We start from the raw sequence: 17,770 nt of genomic DNA, 5'->3' as shown, positions 1-17,770 counted from the left end.
GCAGTTTAATCTTTGGCCTCTATTGAGAGCCCCTGAGATTTACAAATAACACTAGTCTGGTCAGTATATTAGGGAAGTGCTTTTGTATATCAGACAGGATGTACTCAATTGTCAGAGCTTAAACAACAAAACAGAGGTGTTCAAATTAGTCTGGAATGGCTTGTGCTCAAATTCCATTTGGCACTATCTATGTGCGGTTATTTTCAGGACACATTCCTTCCAGGAAATTAAAATGAAATCATTTGTGAACACTTGCCATTTGATCAAGACCTGTGAACAACTTTTAATTAACATAAACCAAGATAGTGCTGGTTAAAATATGTAAAACCTCTTTATTTTGAAAATTGAGGACTGGGCACAAGAAATTCTAAAGTGGAATGACTGATATATTTCTGAATATGACTCCACTCCATTTTTATTCAATAATTCCACGTACAAAACAAGATGTATACCAAGATGTGTTCCACTACCACAAAGTGAGATATACACACAATGTCCATGTTTCAATAAAATAAAATAAAATAAAATTCAATGACAATTTGAAATCCTTTGCCAAGTCATTAGAAGTCAGAACTTCTAACTTTCCCCAGTCTCCCTAGGCCACAGTTTCTTTCCTGGGGAAGTGTTTGGAATTGCATAAGACTCCTGTGAATACTGCTTTCCCTCGTGGTCTTCTTCTTTTCCTCGTTGCTTTGTGGCACCTGAAGGAGACTCCTAGCTCCTCCATCAGCTCGCTGAAACAAATGCACTGAAAAAGAAGGTGAAGCCACAAGTGAACGCTTAATTTTAAAAGAGTGACACCGTTCCATCTTCTTACCTTAAAATCCTAATCAGGAATACGTGAAAGAGTATCAGACCTGTTAATATTAAAAACTGCAGTTGCAGCAAAACTTCAAGCCTTAATAAATACATAATATTTCATTTGCAGAAGTGCAGTTTCAGCCTGAAGCCGTAATGTAGGGCTCGCCTTTGATCAAATTCTCGGTCAAGTGCTCCTCGTGGTTTTCAGTTCATGCTGTCTTTTGTTAAAAAAAAAAAAAAAAAACTTTCAGCCAACACACACTGTCATGCTCCTGAGAAAAAATGCAGTCTAATGCCTTTCTTTCTCCAGTTGGAACAAATAACATTTTTTAATTACCTCAATTAATCTATGTCACATTAATGTAAATTGCTATGCATAATTTTCTTAAAAGCACACAAGATGAAAGGAATATAAATGTCAACAAATGATACATGAAAACAATTGCCTACTCTTTGAATTTATACATTGTGATAAGGCTACAGACACAGACACAGGCGCTGGTAACAGGCACAGCATCACACAGCAGATGACGTTCTTAGCTGGATGCAAAACATGCTCTTATTTTGGCTCAGTGACTAAAAGACAGCTGCTATGCTGTATCCCGTTACCAACAGCCTTGTTGTGACCAGGCCAGAATACTCTACCTGATCCTATTCATCACGAATTCAACAAGTTTATTTAATATATTTTATGCCACAAAGGCCACGAGCAGAGAGCTACTGCTTTCCATATAATAAACTTTTGTTCCTTTCTTGAATTATCCATAATGAATAACCAAGCAATCTAAGGCTATTTGAGCTAAAAATGGCCAATGCATGGGCGCGCTCTCTGCATAGTTTGTTGTTTTCCCTGCTCCAACACACTGATCAAACGAATCAGTAGCTAATCAGCAGCCCTTCCTGTAACAAACACTGAAATATACAGGGCAGGGCAACTGTCACATGTCACGGAAGTGAGAAGTCCATAGTAAAAAAAAAAAAAAAAAAGCCAAAGTCAAAGTAATGGAAGTCAATCAATATTATATTTTGTTCTTAATTATCTGTCATTTAGACAGTGTATGAACACTAAATTGGGTTATCAAGTGGAGGACGGTCTGGTCATAGGGACAGGGTGATTAATAAGGTCACACGCACCCCTTCGAAAGCTACCGAGACGAGAGTGGGAGAGATTAATGCAAGGAGCATACGTCATCCTCAAGAAGGTGCCCACTCTCTAAATCTGTGGATTTGGATGTGCCAGTGAGCGAGGGGGAATCACGTCTCTGCAGCTGCCGTGACTGAACCCCATAATAGAAACAGAAGGCCTTGCAGATGAAAAACACAAAACATAATGAACGGGTAAATAAATCATGCAAATAAAAACACACGAAGCCAATGTAATGGGATAAGGAAATGAAAATTTAAAAGTAAGCCCTTATTAAGAAAAAAAAAAAAATATATATATATATATATAAAATAAAAATGTAAAGTAACCTGTACATAATCCATAAACATATACTGATACTTTGATGCTGAGCAATGAATTCCAGACCAACAATTCCTACACCTGTAAGATCATTTAAGCTGTGAGCTATATAAATATGCACATAACATTTAACACACACTCTCCCATCCCCACCTCCTCAACGTCACTGTTCTGGCGAGATTTGTAGATGAACTCTCCAATTGCCACAAAAACAGAGAGAACAAGGCCAGCAGCGAGCACAATGAAGATACCCCCAATGTTCTCTACTCCCAAGGCATTGGCCTCCTTGTTGTTCTCCTCGGGGCAGCCATTCCCCCTCCACCACTTCTCCTTCATCATGTGGAGCTTGCCCTCCTCCTGCAGCTGCAGGATGGCGATGGTTACCTTGTCCCGGTAAGGTGAGCCTAGGAGAGACACCACTATTATGCTGCAGCTTGTGTTACTGGATAAAGGGCATATTCAGCTGCACACTGCATAGGTTCCCAAATAATACAGCTGCTTACAACCTTGCATTTTGTAGTATAAATTGGCTCACTGTGTGAACTGATTTATTCAAATATTTCCTCTCAGCTCCAAAAATAATCCAAGTAAAATCAAATGCAAAGTAGATATAAACAAAATCTGAAAAATAAACAAAACCTACAAAATTTAATTTTACTACATTATATCCTGAACTATTGAACTCTTATTCACAAATCTTACCAGATCAGCTTGCAAAATAGGTGCATGCATTCATGAATAGTCCAACAGTTTTTAAATATTTCATGTTTCAAATATTCATGTTTTGATTTGTGTGTTCAGAATATATGATAGAGAAACAGTATAGGAGATTTGAGAAACAATGAGAAAAAAAATTTAGAGCCCTACCTATAGGTGTTCCCACTCCATAGCCTTTGGAGTCTATGAGTCCCCCGACCTGAGTGAGGTTACAGTTTCTCTGGCTAATGTATTCTATGCTGGTAGACTCCATGAGGAGGGCGTAGTCTGTGGTGAGGACACGTGTGATGCCCTCTCTATTGTTCTTCACCAGGGCTGTGTTCTTCCTGCTGCTCATGAACGCCCACATCTTCTCGTATGTTGAGATCTTTGACTTCTGAAAGCAAACAAAAGCAAAGTAAAGTTTCTGTGGCTTAAAACTTTCTAAGGGTGGAAGAGCAATCCTTTCTGTCTGATTCATTTCTCAGATCTCTTTATGTAGCTATCAGTGTCAGCTTATTGACAATATAAAGTGGGTCAGATCTGTGCAGCTGATTTGTAATAACATTGTACCCACTGCCGCTCAGGATGAAGCAAAGAAGGCAAGGTGCCACTGATATGTAGCCTGTGTGTGTGGAGAGCTCAGCCAGGAGAAATAGGACAGCTGCATGCTGAATCTTTCTGAGCTGATTCAATTTGTTTTGTTTGTCTACATGTCACTGTTTTATCAGCTACAGGAAGCAGTAATCATGGGCTTTAATCTCTTCTGGATAAACCCATACAGGATGTGCTAGCACTCCTGACCTCAGCATGGGTCTCTACTGCCAGCTCTTTCTCTCTTTTCACTCCTTCTTTCTTTCAATATTACTCTGTTTGTCACTCCACCTCCATCCTTAAAAGCAGATATAATTAGGCTTTTTATGTAAGCAGCACAAATATAGCTCATATATACTAGAGATGGAACTGTGGCCTGATGAAACCCCCCTAATATCATTCAAGGGTATTTTAGTTCTGTTTGACTCTTAATTAATGCTGCACTGATTTTAGATGCTGAAAGACAGCACATATACGGAGCCCGTTGTACGAAATCTTACCTTAAAGAAAGTCATGGTGGAACCGTCTCTCACTGCTCCATATTCTATTCTAGTCTGCTTGGCCAGGTCGTCAGCTGAATCGATTGGAGCATCCATCCGCTCCACAGTGAGAAAGGCAGCCAGGTTAGCAGTGTAGGATGATATGATGATTAGTGTGAAGAACCACCAAATCCCCCCAACAATTCTGGTGGATAAAGCCTTGGGCATCTGGTCTGACCCTGTCACAATAAGTAGGAACACTGGTCAGCACAATATAAGAAAACCTATGAAACAAGTTAGGATCTGCACAACTAAAAGCTGTGCTAAAATAATAAAACATGAAAATTAATAACAACCATTTATCCTGATTTATTGTCATAACTGTAATTTGTGACTACTATTTTTTTTATTATTTGTAGCATTATCATTTTTGCTTCCACCTGTTCCTTTACTGATACTAGCATTGTTTCCCATAATAAGGATGTGTAACCACTGAAGAGCTCTGCCTAGCTACAAACTGCATGACTCCACTAATATACACTATATAGCCAAAAGTTTGTGGACACCTGACCATCACGACCACATGTGCATTTTAACATCCCATTCCAGATTTCGTCCCTCTTCACTGTTATAATAACCTCCACTCTCCTGGGAAGGCTTTCGACTAGATTTTGGATCATGGCTGTGGGAAATTTTTGCAAATTAAAAAAAAATTAAAATCAAAAACTGAAGTCTCTCATTAAGTATTCAGACCCTTGACTAAGGCACTCCAAATTGAGCTCATGCACATGCTGTTTGCTTTACCTTGAGATGTATCTAGAAAGTGAGTGGAGTCGACCTCTGGCAATTGATTGGACACAATTTAGAAAGGCACACACCTGTGTGTATAACATCCCAAAGTGCAAGTCAGACCAAAAACCAAGCCATGGAGCCCAAGAAACTCTCCATAGACTTCTGCCATCCAACTGTGTCAAGACACATCGAGAGACATATTTAATGAGAGATTTCAGTTTTTTGAAAAACCCAATATTAAATTAAATCTGTAATTCAATAAAAACTGAAGGGGTTTGAATACTTTCTGAAACCCACTGTATGTACATGGAGAGGCATGTGCATGTTTGGCTGGAAGTACTCTAAAATGACAACAACTACATTTGGAAATGAGGGAAAAAATAGGGAATAGATTATAATAATAATTCCCATCCCTTGAATGAATGTGTAGTTGAGACAGTTCAAGTAAGCACAACTCTAAAGTACTGTAATGTAAATTTACATTTCAACAAAACACCACTGTAAAACATGATAGCCCCATTAAGTTATGTACATTGGTTCTATGGCCAGGTATACAGTATATTTCATTTTTTATATGGACATGAAGCATGCATTCAGGGGAGGGAGAGAGAGAGAGAGAGAGAGAGAGAGAGAGAGAAAGCAAGCAAAAAGATGAGGGAAGAGGCAGAGCACCAGCAACACAAACTGAGAGAAGAACCTGCATGTAATGCTTGTAATTACCCAGTGAGTTTCATTGCTACCTAGTAACTTGCGATTAGAAAGAATCTGATAAACTGTGCTGCATTAGTAGTTTGTACATTCACAGTGCCAGCTCTTGTATTTACTTTACAGCACAGAACAGTCCGCTGAAGTGGAGTAATGTTGCTTAAAAACATTAGCATGGACTTATTGAAGCGTTTCTAATGCTAAGTACTTCATTATCTCCTTTGTAAGAACATTCATTACTTTACATGTGTTTCAAGAAACCCTTTATAACTAACGTAGTACGCAAAGTCATTTGTAAATTGTAAAGTTTTTGTAAATTCTAAAGTTCAAAAGGCAGAGGCCACAAATTTCTTTAAAAGAATCTTCACAGTTATATAGAGTGGGTGTGATTCATTGCATTAGGGTTAACTGTATTAGTAGAATTGTCTGTGGCATGGTGGAGCAGGGGGTAGCGTGTCCACTTCACAGTGTCAGTCGCTTAGGTTCAAATCTCAGCTTGGATGACTGTCTGTGAAGGGTTACACATCACTATTATTAATCATGTTAGCTGTACAAAAACAAATTAAGTAAATGGCATTTACAACTGTGTTCAAGTAAATCAATTAACCAACAAGTTAAGTGTAAGAGATGAATTTATGTTTGTAGCTTTTTGATTGTTATTTTGCTCTTTGGTTGTTATTTTGTACACTGAAAAAAGTTCATTGAATTTACTTGATTCAAATATGTATATTGGTTCCATATGAATGAATTAACACAGACTGTTTTTTTTTTGTACAGCCAACATGATTTGATAATATATATTCAAATCCCTGGAATAAAATTTGAACTCCTCACAGTGACCTGAGTACAAGATCAAACCCAGGTCAGTGAAGATGCAAAGCAGCAACACTAACTACTGCACTATGGGTACAATGCATCATGATCACTCTCCATAATTCAAGTTAGTAGATGAGATATTTGTTTAAATTAAATTTTATTGTAAGCAATTAATGTATGTTCCAAACAAACAAACATAATTTCTTTTGCAAATTGTTGATTATGCTTGCGTCAAATGCTGTTATTTATAAATACTGTCTATCTGGGTCTGTTTTTGCTGTTTAAGTTGCTAATTTACCTATTGATTTTTACTTCCAGATTGTGGAAGTACGTTACGTCTCTGATAATGGAGGCTTTCGGGAAACACTCGCAAAACAGCTTCGTACGTAACGTATTTCTTTAAGCTGTTCGTTAGTCACTAAGATTCATCGTTAGCGGGAAACCCACCCCTGATGTGTTAAACAAAACAGTTGCTGACTTTGCTAGTTTGCATTTATAGAGTGCATAACTCATCCTGCTCCCCATGCAATCACTCAGAATAAGCCAGTTTAATGTAGTCACGCAGCACAGTTCAAGCTGCAAAACACGACTGATAGATAAACGTAATTCAAACCGACATCAGTCTCTTGTTGCCAGTGATATGTGATGACACCTTGAATGCCATTTTAGCCTCAGATTGTTTACTACTGAGCTGTGCTTGAGCAATTGGAGTGGCTCAGGCACCTGGCTCACTCTCCTCTTTATCGTTTGCTGAAAACCATCAAATTTAATTATATATTTGCAGACTTTTGCAGAATGGTTGTACATAGTAACACCAATTAATATCACTCACTCACTTTCAGCATCTGCTTTATCCTGGTCTGGGTTGTGCTGGATGGGAATGCACCCTGGATGGGATACCAGTCCATTGCAGGACCAGTGAAAGTAGTAGACCAATTCTATTTCATACACTTACTTTTTATTACCCTGACTGAGCATATGTAAAACATTTACAACACAGCTAGAATTTTTTCTCATCTGGTTTTGAGTCTGCTCTCTTTCGTCACTGCATAAATTCAACATGGCTGTTGATTGGCCATTGCTGCCTATGTTGTGTATTCTTCCTGGACAATTATAGGATGGCAGACAGTAACTTAGACAGACATACAGTTGAGGTCAAAAGTTTACATCCCCCTTTCAGAATCTGCAAAATGTTAATTATCAAAATAAGAGGGATCATACAAAATGTATGTTATTGTTTATTTAGTGCTGAATTGAATAAGATATTTCACACAAAAGATGTTTACATATAGTCCACAAGAGAAAACAATAGTTGAATTTATAAAAATGACCCCGTTCAAAAGTTTACATCCCCATGATTCTCAATACTGTGTTGTTACCTGAATGATCCACAGCTGTGTTTTTTTGTTTAGTGATAGTTGTTCATGAGTCCCTTGTTTGTCCTGAACAGTTAAACTGCCTGCTGTTGTTCAGAAAAATCCTTCAGGTCCCACAAATTCTTTGGTTTTCCAGCATTTGTTGTGTATTTGAACCCTTTCCAACAATGACTGTATGAGTTTGAGATCCATCTTTTCACACTGAGGACAACTGAGGGACTCATATGCAACTATTACAGAAGGTTCAAATGCTCACTGATGCTCCAGAAGGAAAAACCATGCATTAAGAGCTGGGGGGTGAAAACTTTTGAACAGAATAGAGATGTGTACATTTTTCTTATTTTGCCTAAATTATTTTTCTTATTATGCCCATATTTTTTCATTTAGTACTGCCCTTCAGAGGCTACAGATGATAATTACATGTTTCCCAGAAGACAAAATAAGTTAAATTTACCCTGATCTTCAAATTCATATCCCCCCCACCTGTGCACAAGTGAAGTCCATGAAAATCTTTGCTAAGGTTGGAGTGGAAGAACTCAAGTGGCCTGCACAGAGCCCTGACCTCAACACCACTGAACACCTTTAGGATGAACCGTGATGACAACTATGCGCCAGGCCAATTCTCGCCCAACATCAGTGCCTGACCTCACTAACGCTCTTGTGGCTGAATGGGCACAAATCCCTATAGCCATGTTCCGAAATCTAGCAGAAAAAAAAAACCTTCCTAGAAGAGTGAAGGTTATTATAATAGCAAAGGGGGACTAGATCTGGAATGGTATGTTTAAAATGCATACATGAGTGTGACCTTCATGCAAAACAATGATCCCACAGTGGGACCTAGATGTGGTGCTACAATCACCAACGGAAGGCCAGCTCTGTGTCAAGTGAGGTCTCTCAAGCACCATATGGAAGTGACTGCCTGCTGACCAGCTATTTGCATGCTTCAGAAAGCATCCTAAGAGGGCCCTGTTGGCTAGAGATAGGATTAAACTGAATGGTGCTTCATCAAAATGTGGCCCTTTTGTGAGATCCTAAATTTGCACTACGAGGTAAATTGTGAATGACAAACAGTGCACAGACACAGATAGTAGGTACAACCTAGTAGATACATAAAGAAATGGTGCCCTTGCTGTATTTAGTTTCCTGGAGAACAAACATAAATTTGATGGCTGGGAAATTTAAGGGTATTACAGGCTCAGATACACCATGTAATTATGAAACTGTCAAAAGGACTACATTCTGGTTGTTACCTTTTAATATGGCCCTGTTCAGACCTGGTATTCATATATGTCTCTAGATGTTGTGGGAGATGTACCAGGATGTGTAGTCATTCAGAACAATCTCTGACCACCTCTGCAAGTAGTTTGAGTGATCAGATCATAAGAAGCTCTGTTCAAACCTGAACTTAATGCTGTCAAAATGTGATAGGATTAATCGAGACCGATGTTAAAACCATATCTGAACTGATCACACATGACCCCACCGTACACAAAACACTACCACTCTTTGGTACCAGAACTGCTTTAACTGCAGCCTCAATACATGCATTCAAGAGTTGTAACACACTACAGCACAAGGCTTGTGGATAAATATCCAGGAAATATTCTGTTTACAATATGACAAAATCTAGGAATTTGGCCCATGTGTTGGGAAAGGTTAGGGCCAAATACAATTTGGCGGGTGAAACTCATAAAAGTGACATCAAACGGCTTAAGGTGTGAATATAATAAGAATACAGTTATTCAGAATGTAATGTCTTTCATGTATGACAGCTCAGAAGAAGATAGATCAGTCCCAGCTGGTGGTCTTTGGCTTGGCTTTGAAATTTCCTTTGACTTGTCAGGTATTACTATTACCCTATGATTCATGAAGTACATCAAACAGCTGTGTTTATTGGCATGCTGCGGTAAGCAAACACCAACACACAACTGATATTACACTGTGTTGGTTTAAAGGCAGAACAAATAAATTCAAAATATTACAGTTAACTACAGTTAAAGGAATAGTTCATGTGAAAGCACTAATGCTAGCCATAAAAATAACTTATTTTTAGCTCTCTTACAATTATCGATTGACATTAGCTGTTAGAGATCAAGCGGATGGATTGACACACACACATACACTTTAATGAAGCCTTATAGATATGTAAGAAATTACAGTGTCGGACCAAAAAGTGGATTATGAGGTTGTGTTATCTGGAAGACCCACACAACTGCTACTACTTCCACAACAGGATGCTGAATAAGCTGCAACACCAAATGTTTAAATCTCAACTTTGACCTGGGACAAGGAGGGGCCAACTGAGAAACTTAGGATAATCACTGGAGTAGGAAGCTAGTTTATATTTTAATATAAAGTGTAGTGCTTTTAAATCAAGCCCAACAAATGACATCATCATTATTCCTTACAGACCTAACTGTAGTAGTTATTAGTAAGTTAGGTTATTAGTAAACAATGCAAAATCACAATCAGTCTAAAAGTAAAAAACAAGCAGCGGTCAACATGGGCACAGGAAGAGTAATGCTGTTCATCCAGGCAAAAAAGGGCAAAACCAGAGATCAGAATTCCATGGTGGAACAGAGAAGGCTTGGTCCCACAGACAAACAGCAAATCAAATCCATGGAGCAGTGGAAATTATTAGCTTAATATGCGTGTTAGGTGTAAGGTGACAAAATTGGATGTTGTGTGTAAAGCCACAACAGTCAAACTGAGCAGAAAGTAGAAGACTGTGGTAATAATCTGCTGATTAATAACTTATTCAACTGTCTAACTACCCAAAAATATTCCTATTTATGCTGCCAACTTAAAAGAAAAGCCACTTCTGTTTAGCAAACCTCTGACCATACCATACCAGACCAGCGCATAATATGTGGCTCAATGATTTGCTCATTTCCTACTCTTATTAAAGCCACACTTGCTGCAAATTCATGCAAATGTTCACACACATCGGACACATCATCCATTTATTTCTGTGTCCTGCACTGCAGAACCAGCAAGCCTTTGCTAGGCCAGAACTGCCTTATTACAGGACAAGCAGGATGAGTCTATGTTAAATCAGGCATTCTAATAATTATGAACCCACCCTATAGCTACACTGGAGAAAAAAAGTAATGAAATGATATAATAATAAAAATAATGGTGAATACTAAGTTCATTCTATTTATGGCTGTATCACATTACCTGTTTCTGTTGTCATGTATGTATACTCACTGCCCACTTTCGGAACACCTGTACTCCTGTACATTCATGCGGTTATCTAATCAGCCAATCATGCGGCAGCAGCACAATGCAAAAAAAGCATGCAGTCACAGGTGAAGAGCTTCAGGTAATGTTCACAACAAACATCAGAATGAAGAGAAAGTGTGATCTCTGTGACTTTGAGCATGGTATGGATGTTGGTAGCAGATGGGCTGGTTTGGGTATTTCAGAAACTGCTGATCGCCTGGGAATTTCACATGCAGCAGTCTGTACAGTTTACACAGAATGGTGCGAAAAACAAAAAACACTGAGTGAGTGACAGCTCTGTGGGTGGAAATGCCTTGTTGAAAAGAGACGTCAGAGGAAAATGGCCAAATTGGTTCGAGCTGCTAGGAAGGAGCTGCTAGGAACTCATATAAGTACTCTTTACTACTGTGGTGAGCAGAAAAACACAAAACCACATCAGGTTCCACTCCTTTCAGCCAAGAACAGGAATCTGAAGCTATCATGGGCACAGGCTCACCCACACTGCACAGTTGATCAAAAAAAAAAAAAATCACCTGGTCTTTCTCCAGTCTTCATCTTTCCAGTTTTGGTGAGTCTGTGCCCATGATAGCCTCCAGATTCTTGTTCTTGGCTGACTGAAGTGGAACCTGATGTAGTCTTCGGCTGTTGTAGCTCATCCACCTCAAGGTTTGATGTGTTGTGTGTTCTGATATGCTTTTCTGCTCACCACGGTTGTAAAGAGCCCTCATCTGAGTTACTACAGTCTTTCCTTCAGCTGAGACCGGTCTGGTCATTCTCCTCTGATCACTCTCATCAGCAAGATGTCTCAGTCTGCAGACTCTCCGCTCACAGTATGTTTTTTGTTTTTCGCACCATTCTGTGTAAACTCTACAGACTGTTGTGTGTGAAATACTCAAACCACCCCTTCTGGCACCAACAATCATGCCACGGTTAAAGTCACAGAGATCACACTTTTTCCCCCTTCTGATGTTTAATGTGAACATTAACTGAAGCTCTGGACCTGTATCTGCATGATTTTTTGCATTTAGATGCTGCCACATGATTGGCTGATCGGATAACTGCATAGAAGTTCAGGTGTACAGGTGTTCCTAATAAAGTGGACGGTGAGTGTCCTGGTTTTTGCAGTATCAATATATATTTTATTTAACAGAACCTATTTCATTTAAAATATATTTTTTTAATTTCCTACCTTGCCTCATGAGTGCTGCAACTCCAAACCACAAACTATTTAATAATGTGAAGTTGTTTTCCATCACATCTGATGAAGGATTGCAAGGATGAGGGTTATACCATTCGTATGGTGTGAACCTGTATGGAGTTTGAATAAGAGAATCATGCACATGCAATACAAAGACATGCCCATAAAACTGAACAATTAAATATTTTACTTTTTCAAAGTAGAGGAACCACACATTTCATCATTATGGGACCTAATTTTATGAACTTGGTTACAGTGAGTTTCACAGACAGATTATTTCACATGTATTATGATGAAACTGAACACTGAGTGACAGAGACAACTGTTACAAATGTGAGTTTTCAATACACACATCATGTTATCACTTTTTAAATAAGTGCATAATAGATAAAACTCTATCCTGAAGGTCCAATAAGAGCATGTCAGCCTCACTATAATTTTAAACGAACCTAGACATAAACACGCATGCCGATACTAACTGATGAGAACGTTAGATGTTCATTAGAAATGATCATTAGAGATGTTCATTAGAAATACATGTTTTGGATTTACATTTGGATGTACATTTTAACGAGTTTGTGTAGCCTTGCTAAATTGGTTTCTTTATTCCATAAATTCTTTCTATAACCATAGAAAGATATACATCTGTCAGTTTTAAAACCAGGATTTGATTATTACAGAATAGTTTGCTCACTCACAATAAAAAGGACAATGTTACAATTTACCATAATGTTATTACTGATATTACTTTTTAGTGATACTCTGAAATTTAAACACTGCATTGCCCAACAGCCTACAGGATACACAAAAGATATTAAAAAATGATGAAGGATATAAAAAAAACCTAACAATAGCAACATTCTCAAATTAAAAACATCTTTCAGTGTGAAAAACAGTACATTCTGCTTTTGTATTATTTCTTCTAGGAATCAGTTTCTCTGATTAAGCCTGGTCTTTGATTTTAAGTGTTTGATGTCAAAAAAAGCAAAATGCAAAAGCTTAGGCATGGTAGAAGACAGATTTCTCAATATACCTAGCAATAATGAAGAGCACGCAGCTGACTCCCAAACACGCCAGCAGCACATACATCCAGATGTCTGGGGTGAGGGGGTTGAGGAAAGAGAAGACTCCTGGGTTGGTGCCATTGGGTTTACGGTACAAGATACTAATCCCCAGGGTCATAAACGGCTTAGAGAAGTCTATGACTTTCTCTCGCACGTAAGTGATGGTCAAAGGTGCCACAGCCAGATCAGCTATCTGAAGAGAAAATGTACAGGTGGTCGATCATTTAGAGTAAAACAAATCCACGAATGCAAGTGACTGATGAGCTGCATGGTGATAGGTGAGAATTTGGAAGCACTTCAAAATTCAAGGAATTCCAGCACTAAGACCTGGAAGACTGATGAAAATTACTGTGAATCACAAGATTTTTATAACTTTTGTCCAAGTATAATTATATAACCAAACAGACAATTCATCTCTTTAGTATTATGTGCTTCAGATAAAAAAAAAATCTACTTATTGCAAGTTATTTAAACAAACTGAACCTCACTAAATTAATTGTCCAATTTGCCAGACCAAGAATATGTGGCTAATTAAATGTCAACTTTTGAAACTATATTATACTGTCTGAATTATGCAGCAACATTCTGTCATATGTAATATGTAATATGTGTCATATGTCATATGTAAAGTAATAACAAAGAAGGAAATGTATCTTAGTTTATTTAAACCAATTACACTGAACTATTTCCACTGCATTGTCTGAATGAATGTTTCAACTAAGCACAAATTCTGCACCAGCCATATGTCCTTGTAAGAGGAAAAATGCTTTGGAAAATGAGGCTCATTAGTGTGTGAGACTCACATGGTCAATGAGCTCCCTGACCATTCCGTTCCATTCCCCCTTGTCGTTCTGGGCACCGTACTTGCCATCCGCCACCAGCCTGACTTCATAGCTGAATCCCAGGATGTTGGAGAGCTCCTTCAGCAGATCCAAACAGTAGCCTTCGAAGCGATCATTCCCATAAAGCACCTTATCAGACTTCTTATACATTACATACGGGTTCTCCTGCAAACACCCAACAAAGGAAAGGAATAAAAGGAATCAGTAATTAAATACATAGTTGATATTGATTATATAGTTATGCATTTCTGTTAGAATTCAATATTCGCAGATAGTAGCACTTTTTTAATCTTACCAGAATTGTGGTAACAATCAGCGTTCTGTTGGCCAGCGAATCTGTGATGTTATTAGAGCTGTCCCTTTTTTCAGTCAAGTTCAGACCAGTGTATGATTTCCACACCCCAATCTATGAGTAATGCAAAATGAATACGTCTCAGGAAGAAACACAGCCAACATATTATAGGGTGGAAAAAAATATGGGCATGTAAAGTACTTAAGACAATAACAGAAGAATGACAATTTTATAGACAGCAAAGGGGAATGTGGAAACAAGTCTACAAGAGAAAGGATCTAAAGGATTGTCAATGATTATGTGTATATATATATATATATATATATATATATATATATATATATATATATATATATACACACACATACACACACACACACACACATATATATTACCGAATCTCAGAGGCCTTCTTCACATCTTATGGAAGTCTTAATCTTCCATTCTGATTATTTGCTGACATGTAAGCTTTCTGCCTTGATGATTCAAATTCACATTTGTTAGTGTCATCTATTTGTTATCATTGTGAGCAGACCTCTGCCCTGGGCATGCACACATTCTTGTCAAATGCATGGTCCTTCGTCATGAACAACAGAAATGCCATATGTACGAGACAGTCCTTCACTACGGTGTCAATAAAACGAATGAACTGCTGCACAAGCTTTCACTGCAAAGATCGTTTGCTCTGAAGGTTGGCTGGTAGCTTGGCAGCTGTTCATGATCATTGTGAGAAGGTGAAAAAGAACAGATGTATAGATTTTGCTAATTATGCAGCTATAACAGTTTATGGGTTCAGTAGAGGGTTCATTACAGTCATATTGCCAAAGATAGGATAAATATCTTGTCTAGATGTGTATCCATTTATGAAATGGCTCAAAGAAGACCTTAAAAACTTTAATCTTTGCAATCTGTGTAACATTAGATTTGACAAAACATAGGATTTGTGTCAGCACAACCTTGTAATGTGAATTTAGCCAAATTATTTGCTATAGTCTTCATTTAGGCTGCATTCTCTGCATTGCATCTCTCAGGTTTAGGAGACAGAGAATGCTCTTTGTAAGATTTCTACTATTCATAAATCCATTTACAGTTCCTTAAGCATTCACCCCATTGAACTTTTCATACTGTGAACACATTTTTAGTGCAACAGTCAAGAACTGAATTGGATTTAATTGGCAAAATACTTTAATGGTGACGTGAAATTTAATTAAGTGAAAAAAGCATACAAACATACAAACACACACACACACACACACACACTGGAAAGTGAAGGAGTTTTATGCAGAAAAATGTAATGAAATGTAGTACACTCATCTCTTACTGTCTATGAAGCACAACATGAAATGAAAATTTATTTTAAAAAAAGAGCTACTTTGTAAAATGTATGCAATTCTTTCATTGATTTCTGTTTAGATTGTGCCCTGTAACTGTAAATAAAATCAGGTCATGTCTAATAATAAGTTCTAATAAATATTTTAAGCATTTTAGTAAGACACTGCAATTGCAAAAATACAATATAATTAAATATATCAAAAAAAGCATATCATTTTTGGAAAAATCATGTAATGTTTCCCATCATAATATAACTTACATTAAGTTATATTACATAATATAACTTTTCTAAAGTACTTTTCTAAATGCTTTAAGAATTTGTGTGTCCCAGTGACTCAGATTTAACAATATAAATGTCCTGAGCTATGGTTTTGATAAATTAACCATTAATTACAATAATAATATGTTTAATGTTCAATTAATCATAATTAGGAAATATTTTTATCATATGTATTATGTAAGAACTCTGAAAGGCAGTTGAAACACAACCAGTTAGGTACTGGTGCTCCAGAGCGGTATTATCTTAATGAGTTTAGAGTCATATAATGGAAAAGAGGATTGCTGGTTTGAATTAGAGAGCTGGATGGAATTGGGACAGCACTAATACCACTGTTTTTTAGTTATAAAAAATAATCCCACAATCCCACAAAAGGAATGGGGGAAGTGGTTAATGGTATTCACACAGGAATGATGCCAAATAAATAATTATTAACATTTTGTGAAGTACTGTGATACATTTGATTTACATACTGTTATTCTTGAAAAAGTTAAATACTTTAGTTTACAGAAGAAACATATCTTGTATATGTAACACAACAGGGTGGTGATAGAGTGGGAGAAGCACAGAGCTTGCAGAAATGGGAATGAATGGAGTTAAAGTTTTCGGGGAAAGTTGAGGGAGAATTTTTGTTCCCCTGCAGCTCTCTAGCTTGAATCCTGGACTTGCTAAAACAAGAGATAGATAGGAGCACTCAATATGACAACTGCAAAAAAAAAAATAAATAAAAAAAAATAAAAAATTAGGAATTGCCGTCATTTACAATTATGTGCTCTGGTGGATTAACAGGAGCTTTTAGCAATAAGAGAGTTGGAGGCAACAGCGCCATAAAATGACAAGAATGCCTCTGTTAAGCTGAATTCCCCTCTGAATGATGAATAAAGTGATCTATCTGTCTGTCTGTCTCTCTGTCTGTTTGACAATGTCTTTATTAATAGCACCATAAACCACTTTAAACATGGTGCCTGTCATACTGAACCGCTTCCCTCCAGGGATTTCTAGAAGCAAAGGCTCCAGAAATAGTGTTCAAAAATAAATTAGCAATTCTCTCCAAACATCTGCCAGTGGCTTAACTGTGTTTGTGTTGGAGCCACGTTCAGAAATATATTATTTCCTAAGAATTCAGTACTGACAAATGAGAAGGCTTTTCATTACTCTGAGTACATAAAACGTAATCAGTGCCATTAATTATAATTTACATATTCAACTGTGCTTTATCCTTGTGAGAGTTCAGGGATAATCAGTGAAGGAAATTAATGAGGAAAGTTTTAGATAAGAAGATGACTCTGGGAAAGGGATATTTTGTTTAAGAACTGAAAACTCAAAACAAAACTACAACAAACCTTTGTCCACAATTTTGTATAGCGTGGTGCACCACCATCTACATGCTTTTGAAAAGTAAGCACATAAACAAGGTTTCTGAAATTAGATTCTCTAACAATTCCTGTCTGCATTCAGATGACTTTGAGAATTACTACTTATTAAAATAAATAAAAAGCATTATTTTAGAAAATCTGTTGTAAACAGACAAATAGACTTTTAATAACAACATATATATTATTAAAAAGCTATTTAATAATAACTTTTTAAGACACAACAGACAACATACAGTCCCCTCCGAAAGTACTGGAACGGTAAGGCCAAATCTTTTGCTTTCGCTATAAACCGAAGATATTTGGGTTTGAGATCACCTTTTGCTTGAGCCCACTCATTTTTCAAATGATCAAAAATATTGAAATGTGACTGACAGGTGTTTCTTGTTGCCCAGATGTGCCCTGCTAGATTGATTGTTTAAACAATTAACAGCTCTGAATGT

The 17,770-nt window shown here is 37.4% G+C and overlaps 1 protein-coding gene across 6 annotated transcripts in view; it reads right to left on the bottom strand.

The window, feature by feature from the left end:
• Window positions 1-312: 312 nt before the first annotated feature.
• Window positions 313-17,770, bottom strand: part of grik1a (glutamate receptor, ionotropic, kainate 1a) — a 57,863-nt gene continuing 40,405 nt past the window's right edge. For 2 of the 6 annotated variants that reach the window (XM_053241505.1, XM_026941998.3), the window contains 9 exons: window positions 14,349-14,459; window positions 14,015-14,218; window positions 13,181-13,404; window positions 12,139-12,257; window positions 4,057-4,274; window positions 3,134-3,359; window positions 2,420-2,670; window positions 1,989-2,105; window positions 313-748 (listed from right to left, as the gene is read on the bottom strand). In XM_053241505.1, coding sequence (XP_053097480.1) covers window positions 596-748; window positions 1,989-2,105; window positions 2,420-2,670; window positions 3,134-3,359; window positions 4,057-4,274; window positions 12,139-12,257; window positions 13,181-13,404; window positions 14,015-14,218; window positions 14,349-14,459 — 1,623 coding nt within the window. In that variant the 3' untranslated portion in view covers window positions 313-595. Of the gene's footprint in view, window positions 749-1,935; window positions 2,106-2,419; window positions 2,671-3,133; window positions 3,360-4,056; window positions 4,275-12,138; window positions 12,258-13,180; window positions 13,405-14,014; window positions 14,219-14,348; window positions 14,460-17,297; window positions 17,343-17,770 lie in introns of all 6 variants that reach the window. The other 4 variants (XM_034312910.2, XM_034312912.2, XM_034312911.2 and 1 more) reach the window with 4 other exon arrangements.

This window comes from Pangasianodon hypophthalmus, chromosome 17 (genome assembly GCF_027358585.1).
Source record: "Pangasianodon hypophthalmus isolate fPanHyp1 chromosome 17, fPanHyp1.pri, whole genome shotgun sequence".
Classification (NCBI taxonomy): domain Eukaryota; kingdom Metazoa; phylum Chordata; class Actinopteri; order Siluriformes; family Pangasiidae; genus Pangasianodon; species Pangasianodon hypophthalmus.
The sequence above is the reverse complement of the archived record's forward strand: the minus strand, read 5'-3'. Positions and strand labels throughout refer to the sequence as shown.